Source organism: Acinonyx jubatus, chromosome A1 (genome assembly GCF_027475565.1).
Source record: "Acinonyx jubatus isolate Ajub_Pintada_27869175 chromosome A1, VMU_Ajub_asm_v1.0, whole genome shotgun sequence".
Classification (NCBI taxonomy): domain Eukaryota; kingdom Metazoa; phylum Chordata; class Mammalia; order Carnivora; family Felidae; genus Acinonyx; species Acinonyx jubatus.
The window spans coordinates 173250434-173274486 of NC_069380.1; the positions used below are offsets into that span (position 1 = coordinate 173250434).

The 24053-nt window shown below is 39.6% G+C and overlaps 1 protein-coding gene across 2 annotated transcripts; it reads right to left on the reverse strand.

The window, feature by feature from the left end:
* Nucleotides 1-6428: 6428 nt before the first annotated feature.
* On the reverse strand, nucleotides 6429-23662 carry CA1H5orf47 (chromosome A1 C5orf47 homolog). Of its 2 annotated transcripts, XR_008300276.1 has the most exons (5): nucleotides 23313-23662; nucleotides 15124-15209; nucleotides 13755-13903; nucleotides 11906-11944; nucleotides 6429-9275 (listed from the first exon to the last, which is right to left on the reverse strand). XR_008300276.1 is itself a non-coding variant. In XM_053226357.1 (4 exons), the coding sequence occupies exons 1-3, from the start codon at nucleotides 23587-23589 to the stop codon at nucleotides 13778-13780; spliced, it is 489 nt and encodes a 162-aa protein (XP_053082332.1). In that variant the 5' UTR covers nucleotides 23590-23662; the 3' UTR covers nucleotides 6429-9275; nucleotides 13755-13777. The 2 variants fall into 2 exon arrangements, 1 of the variants encoding a protein (XP_053082332.1); XM_053226357.1 differs by lacking the exon at nucleotides 11906-11944.
* Nucleotides 23663-24053: the final 391 nt, after the last annotated feature.

Genomic DNA, 24053 nt, shown 5'->3' on the forward strand with positions numbered 1-24053 from the left:
CTACTGTACTAATGGTCTACTATTGACCAGAAGCCTTACTGACAACATAAACAGTCAAGTAGCAATATTTTGTATGTTATTTGTATTACAGACTATATGCTCATGGTAAATAAGCTAGAGAAAAGAAAATGTTAGGAAAATTATGAGGACAAGAAAATACATTTACAGTACTGTACCATATTCATAAAAAAAATCAGTGTGTAAGTGGACCTATGCAGTTCAAAACCATGCTGTTCAAAGATCAACTGTATACATACGTATATATACACGTATCACATTATCACATTTTTTTATCCATTCATCCCTTGATGAACAAAGGTTGATTCTATACCTTGGCTATAGTGAGTAATGCTGCAGTGAACACGAGAGGACAGATATCTCTTTGAGACACCGATTTCTTTCCCTTTGGATGTATACCCAGATAGTGGGATTGCAGGATCATATGGTAGTTCTATTTATAACTTTTTGAGGAACCTTCATACTGTTTTCCATAATCGTTGTATCAATTAACGTTCCCACCAAAAGTGCACAGGGGTTACTTTTTCTCCCTATGCTCACCAACAGTTGTTATCTTTTATCTTTTTGAATTTTAGCTATTCTAACAGGTGTGAGGTGATATCTCGTTGCGGTTTTTATTTGCGTTTCCCTGACGATTAATGATGTGTAGCATTTTTTATATGCCTGTTTTTCCTAAACAAAGTGCAACACGGATGTGAGCGTCCCTCTCAGAATGTGAACTCTATACGTCGGCAAGGAACGAAAACTTAGAGTATTGCAAATTTCCCATGAAAAGTTCCTTTTTGCAGAGAAGTTCTACTTGCTTGATTTTTTTATGTCTATGTTAAAGAACTGAGGAAAACTCATCCCTCACTGACCCATATAAGGTAAAAGGGCCCTTGCTTCCTCTCAGTACATGCTCAAAACAGGTGCCAAGGCTGTTCTGTTAAATGTTAGTTGGTCCATATCAATCCTCTGCTCAAAACTGTTCAACAGTTTTTCCTCTAACTCTGAAGAAAAGGAAAGTCCTCAAAGTAGCACAATGCAATCTGGCCTCTGTCACCCTCTCACCTTATCTCCTCCTCCTACTCACTCTCACTCACTCCACTGGACCTGTTTTTTGCCCACCCCCCCTCGTTCTTCAGCCTTGGGGCACTGGCCTCTATGTAGAATGCTCTTAGGGTCTTTCCTCATATATCTGCATATATTCCTTACTTAGGTTTTTATGTAAATGTTACCTTCTATGGGAGGCCTTCCCTTCAGCTCCCTACCTAACACTGCATCCCTTGACACACACCTTCATCTCCTTTATTCTTCTCCATAGTGGTGTTGTTTTTTTTTTTTTGATGTTTATTTTTGTATTTTGTGTATTATCTCTCTTCCCCTGAAGACAGGGATTTTTACATCTTTTGTTTGCTTCTATTCCTCCAGGGCCTAGAAGAGAATCTGGAACATACGAATTTATCGTAACAAAAAGTGGGAAAATCCAGGCTCAAGTTGTTTTATTGCCAGAAGTGTGGATATTTTTCCACACTTCACTTCACTTTTAAAAAGTGAAGAATAAAATAAACCACAGTGAAGGTCAACAATACATATGAATGTTGGCAATATGATACTAAAAATATTAATACAATATTAAAATCCCAAAAAGATTATATGTAGCCTAATGTACTCATTCGAAAATTAAACACAAGTTTTAGGGAGACACGTAATTACAAAAAAACTACATAAAAAGGAAAGTAGAGAAATCATATGCATGATCAGCAGGATGGGTATCCGGAATACAGGAAAGGGAGGGAGGATGGGTTGAAGGTATTAAACAATGTGATTTGATATAGCTTATTTTCAAGATATTGTTTTGGGGATAGGTTCACAGTTGCTTATTGCATTATTAAAAGTCACTAAATAAAAACAGACCATGCGCTGATCGATGAGAATGCGATGAACCAAGATTAATGATTAATGAAATCTCTACCCTTGAGATTCATAAGTGTGTCAGGATAGAGATATGGTGATCAAAATTTCATGATGATATGAAATTGAACATAATCAAGTAATAGTTGATGGCCCAAACTTCTGGATTCAGCTTAGTATGTACCAAACTGGAAGGAGCATCACTCCCATCCTAACAAAAAGAAAGCTGAATCTCTGCAGAAATCACAATTTTCCTTTAACCCATCAGAGTACTGAGGTTACAGTGGAACCAACTTACTTGAAATCTAAAGAGAGATCAGCATGCCAGTAACTTTCTTACCTGAGTTAGAACCCAGACGCTATACAAGTTGGTAAGAATAATTCAGCTAAAATTTTAATGGATTGTGAAAAGCTGAATTTGAGGCAGTCTGAGAGTATAGAATCCACAGGAACAACAGACATGAGAATTTTCACCTGTTCCCAGGTCTTCTCCACATATTTCACCAGGTGCTCACTAGAGAGATTGAGGACAGAGCAAAAGGGCAGAGAAAGCCTTCTTCATGGTGTAGAACTTGCATAGGAAAATGGGTGCACCACAGGAAAGGCACAAAGCTGCGTTCAGATCCTTCCCTGTCTCTAGTGGAAAAGACTGGCAACATACATGACCAGATGAGAAATTTTACCAGAAAAACTAAAAGCATAAGAAAGAATCAAGTGAAAATATTAGGGATTTTAAAAGTGCTGGAATACAAAGTTTTAATGCCCGTAAAGAGATGAAAAACATTCCCTGAAGGCTCATCAGTAGACTTGAAACAGTGGTGGAAAGAATTAACGAACTGGAAGATAAATCAATAAAAACTGCGCAAAATAAAAAACAAAGATAAAGAATGGAACGAAAGAGAACAGAGCATTCACAAGCTGTCTAGAATAGCTGTTAGACATACGAATGTCTAACGTATGTGTAACTGGAACACTAGAAGGAGAAGACAGAAAGAATGAAATGGAAGAAATATCTCAAGAGATGGTGGCAAATTTTTCCAAAAGTAATAAAAGATACCAAAGCACACATCCAAAAAGTTCAGAAGATATCAGGAACAAAAACAAAAACAAACAAGCTGCAACAACTTCAACACATCGTATTCAAACTGCTGAAGACCCAAAACAGGGAAACCCTTAAAGGCAGCCAGAGACCAAAGAAACTGGACATACAAAGAAACAAAGACATATATAACAGCAGACTTCTCATCTGAAACTATGCAAGCTAGAAGGCACTGGAGTGTCACCCTTAACATCCTTAAGAAAATTAATCCAGAGTTCTACACAGGGAAAATACTATCCAAAAATAAAGAAAAACATAAAGATTTTTTTTTCAGAGAAGGAAAAATGAGAGTAATCATTACTAGTGGCCGTGCACTACAAGAAATGCTAAAGGAAGTTCTCTAATCAGGATGACAGCAGACAGAAACTTAAATTTACACAAATAAAGGAAGATCACTAGAAATGGCATAAATTAAGGTAAATATAGCATTCACTTTTAAATTATTTTTTAATTTTTTTAATGTTTTTATTTATTTTTGAGACAGAGAGAGACAGAGCATGAGCAGGGGAGGGGTACAGAAAAAGGGAGACACAGAATCTGAAGCAGGCTCCAGGCTCTGAGCTGTCAGCACAGAGCCCGACGCCGGGCTCGAACCCACAAACCGCGAGATCATGACCTGAGCCGAAGTCAGGCGCTCAACCGACTGAGCCACCCAGGCGCCCCTAAATTATTTTTAATTGCTCCAAAATAGTACTTGAAGGTAGACCAAATAATTTAAGATGTATACTGAAAACCCTAAAGAGACCACTAAATTTTTTTAAAGAAGTAATAAAGTATAAGCTGTGGTAGGCAGACTTCTAAGATGGCCCCTAATGATATCTTCTTCTGATAATCACTTCTTCATGTAATCACCTCTCCTTGAATATGGGAGGAACCTAGAGACGTGCTTCAAACTAATTTGTCAAAATATAATTTGACAAAAGAGATGGAATATCACTTGTGTGATTAGGCTATAAAAGACCAGACTTCCACATTGTTACAGACTCTCACTATTGTGGAGAGACCCAAATAGCAAGAAACTGAAGGTGGCCATAAGCCAAGGGCTAGCAAGAAACTTAAGGTTGCCAATAACGAATGAGTAAACTTGAAAGTATATCTTTCTCCAGTTGATACTTCAGATAAGAACAGAGACACTTAGCTGATACTCTGAAGCACTGGGAGAGACCATGAAGCAAAGGGTTCAGTTCAGCTGGGTCTATATTCCTGACCCCTAGAAACTGTGAGCTAATAAATGTGTGTGGTTTTAAGCCACTAAGTTTTGGGATAATTTGCTATGTAGCAATAGGTAACTAATGCTTAAACTAATAACTTAGATTCAATGGAGTAATAAAAAATACCCGATATAGAAGAAAACAGAAAAAGAGAACCAAAAGAGACAGAATCAATAGAAAATAGCTACCTAGGTGACAGACTTGAATCCAACCATATCAATAATGGTATTTACTGTAGTCTAAACACGCCAATTAGAAGACAAAACTTCCCAAATTGGATTTTAAAAACTATAGGCTTTCTACAAGAAATAGACCTTAAATATAAGCACAGACATGTTAGAAGTAATAGCCTGGAGAAGGATATACCAGGCAAGTGCCTACCAAAAGAAGACTAGCATAGCTATGTTAATGTCAAAGTAGACTTCAGAACAAGGATTATTACCAAGAATATAAAAAGACATTACCTAATGATAAAGTTGTCAATTTCTCCTTTATCACAGGTCAAACCATTCTAAATGTGTATACACCTAATAACATTGCATGAGAACAGCACTACCTTGATACTAAAACAAGACAAAAATTACAAAAAAAAGGAAAACTATAAATCAATATCCTTCATGAATATAAAGGCAAAAATCTTCAACAGAATAATAACAAGCCAATTCCGATAATACATTAAAAATGTATATATATTACATCACAACCAAGCAGGGTTTATTTCAGGAATGCAAGGCTTGCTCAGAGTTTTATAATCAACCAATGTAATTCACTTTATTAGAGCTTCATGCACTTTTCCCAAGCCCCACCTCCTCCTTAAACCCTGGAAACCACTGATCTGTTCTTATTTTCTATAATTTTCCCATTTCAAGGAAGGTACATAAATAGAACAATACAGTACGTAACCTTTTGTGATTGGCCTTTTTTTTACTCAGCACAATTCTCTGGAGACTCATGCAGGTTGTTGTGCATATCAATAGTTTGCTTCTTTTCATTGCTGAGTAGTATTCCATGGTATGGAGACACCAGTTTGTTTAATTATTCATCCACTGAAGGGCATCTGAGTTGTTTTCAATTCTTGGCTCTTATAAATAAAATGCTATAAGTATCATGTATTTTTATTTGATGAAATCAGACCAATCCAGTTTGAACCCTTTGCTTAATTCTATGTCATTAAGACTTTCTCCTATGTTTTCTTCTAAACATTTTATGGTTTTACATTTTATATTTACATGTATGATCCATTTTGATTATTTTTTTACATAAGGTGTAAGGTTTGGGTACAGGTTCATATTTTTGCACATGAATATCCAATTGTTTCAGCACTATTTATTGAAAAGACTACTTTTCTTCACTGAATTGCCTTTGTACTTTTTCTTTATAAAATATCGAGACTTATGCTTCTGGCAAAATAGATATATTTTTCCCTATTCCTACCACTAAAACCTTGGATATTATATATATAACCTTGGATATTATATATATAACAAACATAAGAAGACTCTGAAAGGTGTGAAGAAGAAGACAGATCAGCTAGGAACCTGAGTACCCAAGAAGCCAGCAACCTGGAAATGCCAATGGGCACAAACAAAAAATTCCCAATAAAAGCCTGCTCCACCTGAAAAAAAATAGCCTAGAAAGACAAAATTTTAATAACGTCTCTTCTCCAGCCAAACACCACAGAAAAAAAACTGGATCCCAAATAACACCCATGGCAGCAAAGGCTGAGTGGAGACTTCAGACTTCCACCTTTCCCCTGAACTGAAATGCCCCCTTATAACCCAATGGGGTTATGTCAGAAAAGGCCAAGTAGGGAGCCAGAATTTTCAACCCCACTGGCAAGTAATGAGTCTTCTCTTTCTTCCCACACTCCCTTACTCCCCCCTTTCCATTGTTGACACAGTGTCAATGGACATCACATGAGCAGCAGGAAGGCAGGAAAAAGAAAACAGAGAAAAGAAGAAACAGAAAACATAAAATAAAATAGAAGAGTTAAACCCTCATATATCAAGAACTACCTTAAATATAAATGGTATGCGGTGCCTGGATGGCTCAGTCGGTTGAGTATCCAACACATGATTTCTGCTCGGGTCATGATCCCAGGGTCATGGAATCTGCACTGAATGAGGAATCTGCTTAAGATTTTTTTTCTCTCTCTCTCCCTCTGCCTCTCCCCTGCTGTCTCTCTCTCTCTCAAATTAAAAAAAAATTAAAAAATATAAATGGTATAAATATATCAATTAAAAGACAGAGATTGGCTGAGTGGGTTAAAAAACATGACCCAACTATATGCTGTGTATAAACATTTCAAATATAATGAAGGATATAGGCAAGTTGAAAGTCAAAGGCTAGAAAAAGATGTATTAATTAAAACAAGGCAGAAGTAATTATATTAAGATCCTATAAAGTAGACTTAAGAGTAAAGAAAATTACCAGACACAGGGAGGAACATTAATTATATAATGATAAAGGGTCAATTCACAAAGAACACAGAGCAATACTAAATATGTTTGCACCAAGTAATATACAAAATATGTAAAGAAAAACTGATAGAACATAAAGCATAGACAAATACACAATTAAATAAAAAATGAAAACGTGACATGCAAAACCCTGTGGGACATAGTTAAAGCCGTGCTGAGAGGAAAAATTATGACACTAAATGCATACATTAGAAAAGGGGAAATGTCTCAAATCAGTAATCTAAGCCCCCAATTTAAGAATCTACAAAAAATAAAAAATAGGCCCAAAGCAGGCAGAGGAAAAAAATAATTGAAATTAAAGAAATCGGTCAAGTTCCTGGGCAGCCAGTGATGACAGGTGGCTGACACCAACTGGTCATGATTCTGTCTACTTAGTTGGTCAGTGTCTCTTCAGCAGTGGATACTTTCTCATGAGCACTGGCAAGTGATACAAACAATTCACACTTTGTGCCCCTTCCCGTATGTCCATCCACATGCCTCTGTATCAGATCTTTTTGTCTCCGATATTCCAGTCCTTCCTATCATGCCCCAGATCAGATGACCAGGTCATCGATAGATTCATATGGATTCTCGCCTTGAACCACCCCACCTATCACACAAAGTGGATAGCCATTTGTGCAGCTCACAACCCTGCCCTTTTCCCTTTCCAGTATCTTTCAGGGCCACTCTGGAACATGGCTATAGTACTAACACCATCTATATTGACTTGCACCCACAATGGAAAAATCCATTCGTAAACCAAAGCTCAGACTTTTCCTCCTCTTTTTTCTGGTTGTATGGGACCGCTTATATGGCCACAGGTGCAAGCAGAGGGAAGGGAACTAGTACAACTGATGTCGGTGACATGAGGATTGGACTATCTGCTCACACAGCCTGCTGCTTGTGCTGTCTGGCCCCACTTAGGAACTTTCTGCTGGGAAGTCTTCCTTCGCAGATGTGCTATTTCCATTTTGTGAGTCTGCTGCTGGTTTTTGTTTGTTTGTTTTTGTTTTTTGCCTCATGGCCAAGCGATTTGTTTCTACCAAAGCCTCAAACATGTTAAAGCTATCTCTCAAATGGCATTTAATTTTATGCTGTGGACAGTATGACCTTGATTTATAATTCCACTATGGGGCCCCTTTGGTTGGCTTTTCATAAGCTTCATACTACATCCTTTCCCACTAATGATATCCCCAACACCAAAGGGTCTTCCAAATCATATAATTCAAGGAGCAGGACTGCTTATTTCCGGGACTGGACCTACTGCAAAGCCCCTTCCTGAACTGGGTCCCACTCAAAGTTGGCAACCTTCTGTGTCAGTTAATAGATGGGCCTGGTCAATACTTCTAGGTGAGGAACGTACTGCCTTTAGAACCAAAGAGGTCTACCACGCACGTGCTTCAATTTTTGTGGCAAGAAATTCAGGATGGATGTGGAATTTTTTTTTTTATGTTTATTTATTTTTGAGCGAGAGAGAGACAGAGAGAGACACAGAGCACAGTGGGGGAGGGGCAGAGAGAGAGGGAGACAGAGAATCCGGAAGCAGCTTCCGGGCTCTGTCTGAGCTGTCAGCACAGAGGCCAACGCAGGGCTTGAAAGCATGAACTGCGAGATCATGACCTGAGCCAAAGTCAGACCTTAACCAACTGAGTCATCCAGGACCCCCATATGGGATTTTTTTGTCTTGTTTTGTTTTGTTTTATTTGTTTTTATCACAGGCAAACTCTTTTTGTCTTTTCCTCCTAAGTTTTCAGTTCCATATAGGCCTTTAAAACAATGCAGGGAAAGAGACTGCATCAACAAAAAGCAGATAAAATGATCTACGTAACAGCTGATTACTACTTAATACTGAGTAGAAAATAATGGTTCTTCACGGAGAAACATTTCTGAATTATTTTCAGAATTCTAAATCTCTCACTTATTGACTGAAAAAAAAAATGAATGTATCTATTAGTTAGGGGCCTGAAAAGGAGAAGAATGTTTCCTTTGATCTGTGCCCCAAAATTATCCTAAAATACTCCATATTACAATTTAGAATTTGCATAAATTTTCTAACTTTCCTTAGGATGAAAAGATGGCTTAAATAACCATTAGTTTTAACACCGAAAATAATTGTCACTATGTAAATTGTAGGTTTTTATCATAAGACAATTGGGAAATTTAGAAGAAGAAAGCCAGAAACAATTTAAATGAATCGAAGTTTAATTTAAAGCAGTTATATCATAATGAGGGATGAATAAAGTGGTGGTTTGCAGACACATTCATTAAAGGGAAACATTGGTAAATATAAATGCCTGCAATTGTATTGCTATGTCAATTTAAATTTTATGTATAAGATTAATTTAAAAGAATACAGAATAAGTACTAATTCACACTTGAAAAACACTTGCATAACACTTGTGTGCATACAACCATATTTAATTTGTAAAGAAATACTATTAATTTATAAAGAAGGTAGTTTTTCTATTCAAATATTAAAGTCCCAATACCAACAAAACACACCAAAATTAACATATAATTATGATTCAATTTAAAGTTCCATCTTTAAACTCTTCACAATCTTCTTTGGTAAATGGATCCAAAGATAGGTTAATCCTAAATAAAAGATGACAAAAGTGATTCTTGTTACTATAAAACGGTTAATAGTCACTAAAATATTTTAACTTTTCTAACATTGCAAAGCAACAGTTAGCCATTCTCTGTATTCACTGTTTTGGTAACTTTTACTTCCAGATTTTTCTTCTCCATTCCAGCACCGGCCAATAATATTGACGACTTCAACAGCCCCAGTTACAGAAACTGTGTCACAAAAACTGTGTCACAAAGGCCTTAACCTCCAGGCCACTTCAAGGCACTCACAAGCCAGGGTACCGCTTGGGCAATGTCATCATTTGGCACTTGTGCCTTACTTCTAGGAACTCTGACATTGTTCCTAGCTGATTTATTTCTACACTCCTACTTTTTGTACCCCTACATTCTCACTGAACAAGGCCATTGCCCTCCTTTGGACTGCCAAGCCCCTGGTCTCCTGCAAGCTTCATCCGTATCCCCCACCACCCCACCATCACTTCTCATTACTCCTGATGAAGCACCCAGAATCACTCTTTGAAACTGAGAATTGCTCTTCATCCTAGACATCACCGACATTCTGTGCTCCTCCTCTCCTCTCCTCCCATCCTCACACTGAGGCTTTCATGCACATCCACTGCCAGAACTACCTACGACCTTCACGCACCATAGACTGCACACTAGCCTCAGTATGAAACTTCAAGCTGCTCGCTTGGAATTTCTACCTGAACCCCTCACTATCACCTAAAATTCAACACGCCAAAATGAAACTCAGTAGCTTCACAAAATCGGTTCTTTCTCTTGACTTCCTTCTTTCTTATCTCCTCATTCTCAGAACTCAAGATGATCTCTCTCATCCCCTATGGCCAATCCTTTGTCTCCTCTCTACAAACTCTGCCACTCCCATTTAAGTGCATTTCACTCACTTGGACTGCTGTTAGAATCCTTGGATTTTCATTTCCTATCTTGCCTCCATTCCAAACCTTTCCACATTAGTAACATCAGATCTGATGTAAATGCAGATTTGATCAATCCACTGCTCTAAAATGTTCTATACTGGTGATGTTTGAGGTATTTGCATAGTCTTTTATTAAGCTTCCACAAAATACTTATTAATTACAAAAGGAAACATAAATTTCCTGAATTTGATCATTGATGGGTGGCTTTATGAAAGATACCTTTGTTCTTAGGATATACACACTAAAGTATTAAGGGGTAGTATTTTATTTATTTTTTTTAATGTTTATTTATTTTGAGAGAGAGAGAAAGAGCATGAGCAGGGGCAGGGCAGAGAGAGAGAGAGAGAGAGAGAGAGAGAGAGAGAGAGAGAGGCAGGCTGAGAGAGAATCCCTAGCAGGCTTCATGCTATCAGTGCAGAGCCCAACATGGGGCTCGATTCCACGAACCATGAGATCGCGACCTGAGCCAAAATCAAGAGTCAGACACTTAACCAACTAAGCCAGGTACCCCAAGGGGTAATATTTTAAACACACATACATACACACAGACAAAGAGAGAAAGTGCCTAAGAATGAACCTGCAAATGTGACGAAATGTTAAAAATCAGTGAAGTTAGGTAAAGGTTATGCTGGAGTTCTTTGAATTTTTCTTGCAAACTTCCTGTACTTTTGAAATCATTTAGAATAAGGGGTTAAGAAAATGTTTCATGTTGCTTTACTGTCTACTTAACTGAGTACAAATCCTTGGTCCAGTGCTCACATAGGACCCTTTGAAATACGGTCTCAGTGGACTTTTATACCTTCCCTCACAAGGACTCCATAAACGAGCTTTGATCAAACTACATATTCCTGGACATTTTCTTGGACTCCATGAACTTGCTCACATCCATGTCTAAAATATATTTCCCTCCCCCACCTTCCCATGTACAAAAGTCTGATTTCTTTTTTCCAACACCCATCTTACTTTTCTAGTACTTTCCAAACCCCACTAAATTGGTGTCATCTCTCCCTAGAAATTTAATGAGCCCAGGTAATTAGCAAACCAAGACACAACTGAAATAAATGGAGGAGAGATGATGCGTTCGATTTAAAACATGTAATATTTCAAAATAACTGTAGAATAGCCTGAAGAAATTCAGAGGTCAAAGGCGGAAGAGAGATTTAGGGGTCATACATCAAGAAAGAGTAATTGAAGCTATAAAATGGGTAAATTATTTCAGAATAAATATGTAAAGAGAGAGTCGACCCAACAACTACTCCTAGGGCAGCGTTGGATATCAAGTGGTAACAGAAGGGGCAAATTAAAAAATACACAGAAAATACAGTCAGAAAGGCAGAAAGTGAACCATGTCATAGCTTCCAGGACACTAAAAAAGAAAGACTGAAAGTAGCAGTGAGATAATATTAAATGTGAAAAGTTCAAAGAGAAAATAGAACTAAGAGATATTAACAAACAGAAACACACAAAAAAACCAAAAACCGTGGACCATGGAAAGAGTAGTTACAATAGCACTGTTAAGACAGGGCCCAAATGAAGCTTGTTAAATTTCAACAAATATTTAATGAGGCCTTACTGGGTTTAAGGAAGGAAACAGGCTGGAATTAGCAATGGTATACACTAAAAGTTGGAGAAGTGAAGATATAAAAGGGGAAGAAACAAAGTCTATACTTTATAATTATCATATAAATGAATTCTTACCAGAAGATGATAAGAAGATTCATCTTGTGTAATCTGAGTCTACGAACAACACAAAATATATGGGAAAATTCAACTTGGCCTCTAGTCCTGGTTTTCCCATTAATAAATACATATTAGGAAATAAGAGTCATAATACATTTCTAAATGTATTTCTATTAGTTTTTGTAATCTGGTTTAAAATTATAATGCAAAATAATGAACTACAAGGATACTTGTTTATAACAGGCTATTTCTGGAAAAGCATAGCATATTATTTTAAATTACTAAATAATTCTTACAAGATTACTTGATGTTTAGTAGAAGCCCTCCTTCTGAGGCACAAGAGACTGACAAGATCAAGGTTATGGCCAGAGCAAAATTAGATGTAATCTAATATGTTTATTAAAGTAACTGGATCTGGATTAACACTTGGAACAATGTCCAGGCTTCTTGCACATTGTTCTGCCTATTCAAACATCTTTTTCTCCCAATAAATCACGGACTACTTTTTCTTCCTAATCCCCCCATCTGCCTCATTCTTCTCCTTAATTGAACAAATAAAACCGAGTATCACTAATCTGAACATTGTTTATATGCCACTATAGCAAACAACTTATGCTATTATTGACGCAATATTACACTAACAGTCATGAGTTTCCAGTGTAACATTGCTTACAAAATGGCATTCTGTCCTAAATATTATCTTATGAAAATATTCTTCACAAAATTAAATTCTGCAGATTTACTGACTGTCAAAATAGAAGTTGCCATCGAGTGACTGTAGTAAGAGCCTACAGAAGCATTCAGCATGGTAACATGTGTATTAGGACAAGCATGTGAAGGAAAGGAAACAACTACTATGATTTATCAATTGATGTGGCATTATCAGTTACATAAATTTTATCCAACGTAATTGTTTGAGAATCCAGAATTTCCAGTGACTTTAATAAATATACTAGATCACATCTAATTTTTCTCTGGCCACAATATCAACTCATTATTTTTTTAATATGAAATTTATTGTCAAATTGGTTTCCATACAACACCCAGCGCTCATCCCAACAGGTGCCCTCCTCAATGCCCATCACCCACCCTCCTTTCCCTCCCACCCCCCATCAACCCTCAGTCTATTCTCAGTTTTTAAGAGTCTCTTATGGTTTGCCTCCTTATTGATGGAGCTTTAGAACATAGTTTAATTTATGAGTTGTTTCCCAGGAATGAAATAATGACATCAAGGCCATAATTCAAGAGCAGTTTTGTCAAAAGCATTAAATTATACTGCAGCATCCATGGAAAGGAAGTGACTATAAGAAGTGACACAGGATGTGTAATTTTATATTGCAGTTAAAATGTTTGTCTTCGTCAATATGGATGAGTTTTGTAATCTCTATTAAAAAGCTGCCATTAGGGGCGCCTGGGTGGCTCAGTCGGTTAAGCCTCCGACTTCAGCTCAGGTCATGATCTCACGGTCTGTGAGTTCGAGCCCCGCGTTGGGCTCTGGGCTGATGGCTCAGAGCCTGAAGCCTGCTTCTGATTCTGTGTCTCCCTCTCTCTCTCTGCCCCTCCCCCGTTCATGCTCTGTCTCTCTCTGTCTCAAAAATAAATAAACGTTAAAAAAAAAAATTTTAAAAAGCTGCCATTAAATCACAGGCAAGTGTGGTCCTTTCGCTCAGTAAATTCTCATCAACATTTACCTTCTGCTCTTCTCTACTCACACCTACATCGGCGGTCTAGTCTATAACTCAGTGCTTTAACATTGTTTGTGCTTTTTAATTACGATGAATAGTTGTAGCCTCATTTCTACAGTTCTGCACACCGCATGTGACAATTAGGAAAACTACTAGACTAATGTGACCCAAGGGTGACTAACCTGTTAGGAAAGCCAGTCTTCTTTCATACAATCAACTGTGTTAACTTGCTTTCACTGGATAGTTGTTGGTATTTCAGCCTGAGTCTGTATTTTTCATTTTCTTCAAGCATTCTAGAAATGACTTTGTATACTTTATTCCATACGCGAACCTTAAAAATATAAACACAGTTAAGGAACACCGAGCAGAAAGGTGGAAATACATTTTGACAGAGGCAACTGGCAGTGACTGAACTGTGTTGTACCTCAACTGAAACCACGCTAAGGCAATTCTAGCACTTACAGACCTAAAACTTAAATGTGACGGTTTTCCCATGATCAGTGATCTCTTTTGCTAATTTCCTAGCATTTCCTCTCTGTACTATTTAAATGAGCTACCCTGGATGAAGGCAATGCCTATAAGGTCCTATCTAAATGGTTCTAACACATTCAATTTTGTTTTCAACGGTTATGAAAATACTGAATTTCTATTCCACTGGGAAATTACTCGATTTTTAATGGGCAAGTGTTTTACATCTCATCTAGTAATAGCTTCCTACACTGGATTATTAGGATTAATGAAATATATACGTAAAGCACGTACCCCAATGTCTGGCATATTGTAGTTACGAGTAAATATTGGCTATTGCTCTGTTCTCTTCACCCAAGAGGAACTGATTCTTGGAGGAAATATTTCTTAGTATAGTGGGAAGATCAGGTGCACACTCAAATGACATTTGGGGTTAGTCACCTTGAATGCTGTTTTACACTATACATGGATTATAACTCATATAAACTCAAAGCTCAGAAACAATACAATTTGACGTGTCATTATCAACTAACGATTTCTTTAAGCTGAAGTGCTTAAGATCCATGGTGGAAAACAAAGATTCGTAGAGCTACTGATCTCGACTATGTTTAAAACACTCAAGTTGCCATGACATTTGGACAACCAGAGATGAAAATGGTTCAGCAGTAAAGGTTCATCCTCGTTAGCTTTCCTTCTAGAAAGTAAATGTATGTCCCTTGTCTTTAAAAGAGCAATATGTCATTAATACAGATACATTATTCTTTTCTGTGAAATCCATGATTTTCTCCTTATATTACACTAATATTCTGTGGAACATATATTTTTATGCTTTGAAAAATCTCCCATTATGTTTTGATTAAAATGTGTTCATATCTTCAAACACTGGAAGGACTGTTCTCTATAGTTAATAAATATTTCCAAACCCAGTTCTATTTCTGCTAAATTAATTCTATTTTCTCATTTCAGTAAATTAAATTTTCAAAAGATGGAACTGTTTTTACTGTTGAATATCTTCACACATTTGTATTTAGAGAAGTTAATCTAAAATTCAAATATTGCTCATTCTCCTTTATAATAATATACCTTTTTCTTTTTCTTCATTACTTTCGAAGCTTCATTCAAAGGTATAGGGAAATCAAACTGTTTAGCTAAATTCTTCTGGGTTAAACCTAATTTTAAAAAAAGAGAGAGTGAAAGGTAAAATATCAAGGCCAGCGCTTATTTTAAAGGATTCACTATCCTGAGAACAAAGACAATTATAAATGTCTCCTGAGCTCTCTTTGGGGATTTTTACACTCGTTGGTGTATTTCTGATCACAAGATGCTACCAGTTTACCAAGTAGCTAATATTATGCTGGGGAAGAAAACCAAGAAAACTAGAGACAAACTCCCTTAGAAATATCTAGAAATCCCTTAGAAAACTCTCTTTCTTTTTTGATTTGAAAGGTGAGTCCCAAAAAAATCAGCAATAGAATAAACAAATACCAGAGGCCACATCTTAACCCAATGCATCTCCAAACTCTCCTTTCTTCTCCGTTCAACTCCAGACACACATTATGCTTTCAACTATTCAAAATGCCTGTGGTTCTTCAAATGTTTTGCTCTTACCCTTCCTAGCCTTTGCACATGCTGTTCTATCTGGCTAAAACACTCTGTGTGCATGCATGTGTATACACACACACACACACACACACACACACACACACACACACACACAACCTACCAGGCAAATTTCTACCTGCTCTTCAAGACTCAGCTCACACTGTCACCTCCTCTCTACAGTCCCCTGAACAGCACTGGCTCTAGGAATGCTTAGGTCAGAGCACTTAGCACACTTTTATTTTATTTATTTTATTTTATTTTATTTTATTTTATTTTATTTTATTTTATTTTATTTTTTTAATGTTTTTATTTATTTTGGAGACAGAGAGAGACAGAGTATGAGCAGGGGAGGGGCAGAGAGAGAGGGAGACACAGAATCTGAAGCAGGCTCCAGGCTCTGAGCTGTCAGCACAGAGCCCAACTTGGGGCTCGAACCCACGGACCGGGAGATCATGACCTGAGCCGAAGTCGGACGCTTAACCGACTGAGCCATCCAGGCGCCCCCTTAGCACACTTTTATATCACATGTTTATAATGTGTTTCCTCCACTAGGCTGTGACCGGGATCCCAGAGGGTAATAACTATGTGGGTCTTAGTCATCTTTCTAGCCACACTACCAGACACACAGTAGGTACTAATAAAGGTTTGTCAGGAATGAATAAGCTTCCTCTCTCTACTCACCAGACCATGCTGCCTTCCCAAATATTAACTGTGAGAAGAAAACCCAAGGGCTTGTGTGTCCAAAGACAAAATCGTAAAACACTAAGCATGTGTTCCCTGAAAGCCTTTATATTCCCCTACCCAAACACTTACCCACCTTATTCCTACCCTGCCATCACCACTCTATACCTGGCTTTCTTCCACTCATTCAATATTTAGCTTTCCAGGAACCTTCTCTGATTTCACAAAGCACCCTATATGCTCAGTAATCATAACGTTTACCATGTTGTTTTATTCTTTATTAGAGATCCAATATCTAATACCATACACATTAGAAATGCAGTAAGCATTCCATTTGTTAGCGAATTAGAGTATGTTCTAAAATGGCATTGCCCAATTTCTTAGAAGCACACCACGAATTCCGTGTGGGGCACACACACAGCACTAAAGAACATTGACTCACACAGTGAGAAACTCATTCTCTCCCATTCTTTTTCATTCTGATTACATCAAGGAGAAAGTTTGGAAGTAGTATGTCATTAAGACTTCCCTGAGACTTGCTCCTCTCTCTTTATGACCACAGACCACCTTTATTAGACAAGCTATTTGGCTAGAATTTAATAATATTGTTGTTCCTTTATTAGATTGCTTTTAATTAATTTCTATGTGTGGCAAATGGTACAGGCTTGCCGCCGAGGTAATGATGCAACGTGTTCTAAAAAGAAAATTTAGTAGAGAGGGGAAAATGCACATATTAAGTAAATACATTAAGCAAATGATAGTACAGATGAAATGCAGATAGGGCATAGGAAAAGAACTCAAGGCTGGGAAATCTCTGTTCTTCATTTACCCATATGGACCCTTCTCCCCTAAATGTCTAAGCCTTTGGAATACTATACTTGCATCATTCCAAATGTTTTCCATTTGTAAGCCTTTCCTAACCTACACATTACTCCCCAGGGTCAGGATAGGAGCCATCAAGTCTGCCTGTAATTATCGGGGATCTAAAACGTGTCAAGGAGTATAGGGGATGCAAAAAAGAGAAAGGACGAAATCATTTCTTCTGTTTTGCATACTTCACTGAAGGTAGCTCCAGTACATACCAAAGACTTTGTCCCAACTCGTGTTTCCAAGCTTCCTCTAGCCTTCTTTCTGCACAGTTTCTATACACTCAAAATATGCTTCTAGTTCTTCCCTCATCACTCCCCATCATGGATCCATTCCCAGGGTTATGCTCACACATTTTTCCCACATATAATTCCTTCCTAGCTCAGCAACATGTGGGACTGTCGTGGAGTTTCTGCCACTGTGAAGTCTTCCCTAATTCTCTCATCTTCAAATTACTCACCACTCCGAAAGCATTTACTTGTACCTCCACAATAGTATGTCATCCCCTATGATATATCAATTATGAATATATCTCCCAAGTTCTGTGAGAACTAACTTATCAGTCTTGCCTGAAATGTTAGAAGAGTTTCCTGATTTGCCTGTCCCTGGATTTCTAAACTCCACTGCATCTTACAAAGAGCCGAAGATAAATTTGCTTATCTTCCAGAAGTGTAACTGTCTCTGATAGCTTCACTCCACCATTCAAAAATCTTTAGTGACTATAAAATGATTGTCTCCAAGGCATTCCACAATATGGTCCAAAACTTGCTTTTCATTCATTCTACAAATATTTAGTCCATTCTCACTATATACCACTCACTGGAATAACCACCCCCTTCCCTTCAAGCCATCTCTGTTCAGTAAGCCAACATTCACTGGTCATTTATTCCATATCAAACACTGGGCTGGGCCCTATGCATACATTACATACTGCATTTAGTTGTTATAGTGACTTATTAAGGTAGGAAGTATTATCCCCATTTTACATAGAAGGAAACTGAGGATCAGAGTGGTTAACTAACTTGGCCAATATCGCACTGCTAATAAATGACAGAGCCAAGATTATGTCTTTCTGACTTCAAAGCCAATACCCTTGATAATTTCTACCATCCCACTAGGAATTTCTCCATTCATGTCCCTTGATTTCCTGCCTTTATGCCTCTCCTTTCCCTAAACTATCAAAGCCTTTTGAAGGGGTCCATCTTACAGCATACATGTCTACTAGCTTATATTCACATTATTCATTTAGAAGTTCCTTATGAGTGGAATATTTGTCTGATCCATCTATGTCACGAGCACCTAATCTAGTGTCCACAGTGGGGGACACGTTCATGTTGTTGAACAAATAATTCAGCTGGTTTCCCAAGAAGAGCTAGGCATAAGCATTTAATAAATGTCCCTGTAATATTAATATTAAATCCACCCAAAACTGAGTAAAACTTAAGCACTTTCTGGCTTGGTTTAAATATAAATCTATGCCAGGACCTCTCTCCCTTAACTCTATTCTTGGTTGCCCAAGCACAGCAGGGGGGAGCTCTGAAGTTAAGGGCTCCATCCTCTGCCCAGCTGCCTAGCACAGAAACTTCAGAGTTGGCATGAACCCTTCCTTCTCCATCTTTCCGTCAGTCATTGGTCCTGTGTGCCAGCTCCATTGCTCTGCCTTAGGTCAGGCCTTTCATCTCTGTACTGGGCCACTGTGCCCCCTACCAGGGCTGTAGACTCCAGTGTCTCCCAGCCAACCCCATCGTAGTTCTCCTTCTTCCAGATCTGATCCTGTTACCCCTGCCACAAAGGAGCAGCAAAAATCCCAAAAGAGAAACCAACTAGAGGAAAGACGGACACCTTAGGTCTGCACAGGGTAAAGTTACAACAGCGCAACACTGCTTTCATAATCCTGCCTACCCAGTTACTTCTAACCGACATAGGTGGGGATCTCCAGCACGAATTCATGTATCCCCTCCCTTCTCCCCACCAGCTTCTTCACCTGCTTTCAGTGTTCTTCACTTCCAATCCACTACCTTGCTGAGGGACTATTATTTGTCCTCGCCATTTGTGGCCCTAAAGCAATACAGGCTTTCTATTGAATCCATTGTATTTGTCCTGGTTTCCTGCCAAAGCTGTAGAGCTCCCCCCCCCACCACCACCACCATACTCTTTCCTCTTCTTAGAACAGGACTTTCATTTGTTTCTATTATTCAAAGAAGCTGGAAACCCAGGGCTAAAATGTTTTATACTACCCCTGGATTTTTTAATCCCCAGCAGAGGGGCCAGGAAAAAAAACACCCAAAAACAAAAACCTGAGTGCCTTTTAACAATGAGGCCATCAGACGGGCTTGAAGTCCAAAATAATGACCCTGCTTAAGTATCTCTGAAGGCTTCCCACCACAGCTCATTCTCAGGAGTCAATCAAATTATACAGAGTACCATTTTATACATCTAAATTATCACAGCAAATTTAATCTGGAAGGATACCACACAAATATAGATTATAGAATATAGATTATAGAATATACAGAATATAGATTATTCAACTTGGGCTTCAGTCTTGCCTACCTCCAATTCAATCTCCCTTATATAGATAGCAATGGCCTAAATTAATCCAACCTCATCACCTCTCTTGTTCAAAACCTTTCAGTTTAGGATTTCAGAGTCACTGAAGACAATGGGGAAGGCGTGGTAACTGACTTCCCAAAATTTCACCCCAAACGACTTCACCTTTTGAAAATTCTACATAAAACCACGCCCTCAGCATTACTTGAAGACACAGAACACTGAAACTGCAAAATAACTGGAAGTAAAATAAGAAAATCATTGAATCGCAGAGCTATGATCCCATGTGCTTCCCCCCTCACCCCAAGCAGGGCTTTGCAGCCAACAGGGAAGCCAAAGGAAGGACACTAGAAAAAGTGCCTGCAGGAGAGGTGGAGCAACAGAAAGACTGAATCCACCCTAAATCTGAAAACACTAAGACAAAACCCTATGGATCATAGCGCAAATTACAGGGAAGGGAGTTCAATGGTCAATTTAAAGGCCTAGACACCACATAAAGTACTAAACATGCCATTTAATGGGACTGACTCAATTTAAAAGGGCAAGCATGATTTAAAGGGACAGTCTCTCAATTGCATGGCTTCTGGGGGAGAAAAAGAACAAAAAGGAAGAATCATAAATTAGGTCACAAAGAAAACATCGGTAGTACTCATAAAGTGGAGACCTTACAAACACTCTGACTACAGTGCAATAAAACCAGAGTTTACTAACAGAAACAAAACAGAAAAGTCCTGAAAATTAAAAATTTTTTAAACTTTAACTCCACAGTGAGAAGGGTAATACAAACTGAAATTACAGAATGAAAAAAAAATAGTGACACTGAAAATACTACGTATTAGAATCTATGGGATATATAATAGTGGTTAAAGGAAAATTCATTGCACTAAATATTTTTATCAATAAAAAGAATAAAAATAAATGAATGAAATGTCCTGCTGAAAATAAGTATAAAAAGAACACAGTAAACCAAAAGAAAGCATGTTTCATCTTTATTATCTATCTTCATTTTTTAATGAGGAAGAGACCAGAAAAACAAGATGTCTCATTAATAAACCAAAATCCTGGTCTTTTTTTTAATTAACAAAATGGACAAGACACTGGCTAACTTGCTCAAGAAAAAGGGAGAAAGCACGTACATACAGAAAAAAAAAATGACAATTTGGAAATAAGCACTGAAACACGAGAAATTTAAAAAAAAATTTTTTTAACATTTATTTATTTTTGAGACAGAGAGAGACAGAGCATGAACGGGGAAGGGTCAGAGAGAGAGAGAGAGAGAGAGACACACAGAATCGGAAACAAGCTCCAGGCTCTGAGCTGTCAGCACACAGCCCAATGTGGGGCTTGAACTCATGAACCGCGAGATCATGACCTGAGCCGAAGTTGGACGCTTAACCAACTGAGCCACCCAGGTGCCCCAGGAAATTTTTTAAAAATCATAAAATACCACTTGCGCACCTCTATGCAAACAGATTTGGAAACGATGAAATAGATAATTTCCTAGGGAAATACAGATTACCGTTAGACTTAGAAAGCTTGAAGAGAGCAATATCCATACAAGGTATAAAGAAAGTTAAGGAATTATCCCACAAAAAGCACTAGACCCAGATGGTTTCACAGAAGAACTCTACCAAACCTTCAAACACCAGGTAGTCCCACTGTTCTATAAATTATTCCAGAGCATAGAAAAGCAGGAAAAGTTTATTTTCATTCCTTTTATGAAGTATAACTCTGATACCTAAACCAGATGAAAACGTACAAAGAAAGAAAAACCACAGATCCCTATCTGTCACAAATACCAATGCCAAAACCTAAACAAATTCTTAGCAGAGTCCAACACTACTTTAAGAGAATGACACATCATAACCAAGTAGGCTTTATTTCAGGAATGCAAGGTTGGTTCAATACTAGGAAATCCATTTATATCACATGCCATACTAATAAATCTAAGGATAACATATATTTATCTCCATAGATCTGAGAAAGCCTTTGACAAAAATTCAACACCCATTTATGATAAAAACACTGAAAAAATAAAAGTTGAAGAATACTTTTTAATATTTTAAATATAAATGCCTTGGTCCTCAAGCCAGTACCTTATATAATGGGCAACACTAGAGACATTTCCCCTAAGGTCGGGAATAAGGCAAGGATACCCCACAATCTCCACTACTATTCAACATTGTACTCGAGGTATTAGCTGATGTATGCAGTATTATGCGTGCAGTAAGATAAAAACAGGCGATATTTTGATACATGGCAGGCATAAGAATGGGTAAAAAAGAAGTGAAATGATCTCACTTACAAATAATACCATAGTATACCTGAACAGTGACAAAACTTATTCTAATAATAAAAGAATGCAGTGAAGCGCTAGGACCTAAAATTAACACACCAACAGGCTAAGTGAAAGAAGACAATCAGGAAAGCTCATATATTGTATGACACAATTTACACGAGATGTCCAGAAAAAGCAAATCTATGCAGATAGAAAGTTTCGCACTTGCTTAGGGCTGGCGTTACGGGTAGGGGAGGCCAGTAAAAGGGAACAGTGAGTGTCAATGGATACAGGGTATGGTGCTAATAGGTACAGGGTTCTTTGGAGGGCAATAGAAATGTTCCAAAATTGAGTGTGGTGATGGTCGTACAACTCTGAAAAGCACTGAATTGTGCACTTTAAATAGGCGAGTTGAATGAACTGTGAATATCTCAATAAACTTTCCAAAAAAAAAAAAAAAAAAAAAAGCACATGTAGAGGGATGAGCCCTCAAAAGAGAGGCAGGACTTTTCCAGAAGGAACTGCTCTCTATCTTAACTGCGGTGGTGAGTTACTAAAGAATATAACCTTGTCAACCGCCTCAAAATGTATATAAATCAATCCTAAACAAAAGGTGATATTTGAAAGATCATGAAGTTTCCTATATACAAACAACAAGCATTTAGAGGACTTTACGGAAGAGGAACAGACGAGAAGGCCAAACACCTAGAATAAATTTAAGAGGATATACGCAAAACCTATGGAAACGTTTCAAATGGAAAACATTCCCGAAGGACACCGAAGCAGATGGAAGAAATGTTTTCAGAGAGGAAGTGACTCAACAGGGTAAAGATGTCGGTTCTGCTCAAGCTGATTTGTAAATTCAGCGAGCGCTAAGAACGCCGACAAGCACCCCGACGCCCCCTCATTCTGGGGGACGCCGGCGGCTCCCTCCGGTGCCCTTCCCAGGCCGTCGGGCTGACCTCACGTGACCGGCGTGTGCCCCTGGGCGCCCTCTCCGCCGCACGCGTGACGCCGGGCACGCGAGGGACCCGTCTTTCTGCCCCCCGCGCCGGCAGCCGGACAGACGGGAGGCGGAGCCTGGCCGCCGCCGGCCCCACTGCCCCGCCCCGCACCAAGGCCGCGGGCCGCGGCGGGGCGGGAGGGCTGACAGGACGCTGACGGAAAGGCCGAGGCCTGAGGCGCCCCACCGCCCTGAGACGGCGGCCCAGGGGACGCGGGGGCCGACTCCCAGACCGGCCCCCGACGGGCGGCGCGCCCCGCTCCCGCACGCCCGCCGCCCCCTAGGCGCCACCTGCTCGCGCCGCAGCCCGGGAACCGCTCCGCGCGCTCGACGCCGGCGCCGGTGGGGAGGCCGCGGGAGCCCGGGGGCCGGGGGCCAGCTCCGCGCCGGCCCGGGCCGCCGCCCGCGGCTCCTCGGGGCTGCAGCCGGCCCCGCGCCCGGTGCTCCCGCGGCCCCGAGCCCGGCGGCGGCCCAGCTGCAAGACGCCGCCGCACCGGTGCGAGCCGAAGCGCGTCACGTAGACGAAGCGCGCCAGGTCCCGCTCCTGCTCCCTGCCGGCCGCCGCCATGGCCGCCTTGGTCGCGCAACCGCCGTGGAGCTTCCTCAGCGACCGGCGGAGCGCGACGTCCAGTGAGCGGGCACGTCGGCGGACTGAGGGGGGCGGGGGGTGGGGAAGGGGGCGGGCCACGGTGCGGGGTGGGGGCTGAGGGGCGAGCGCTGGAGCGGGATCGCGGGGCAGGCAGTGGGCAGGGGATGTGCGTGAGGAAGGAGGGACGCCCGGTGATCACTCGGGAGACCACCCTTTAGAGGGCGGGGGACCCGGAAGGGTTTCTTTGCGGGGATGGTGGACCACTCCGCTGGAGAGTGGTGTTGAGGTTTGGGGACCAGATCACTCGGGGGTGGGGAGCAGACCGTGGGGGCACAGCCCTCTGAAGAAATGAGCGGAACCAAGAAGAGGATGGGGGAAAGGAAGCAGGCCACCGGGGCTCCCTTTCCCGTGGCTGAGGGTGAGAAATGTTTCCGAGTGATGAG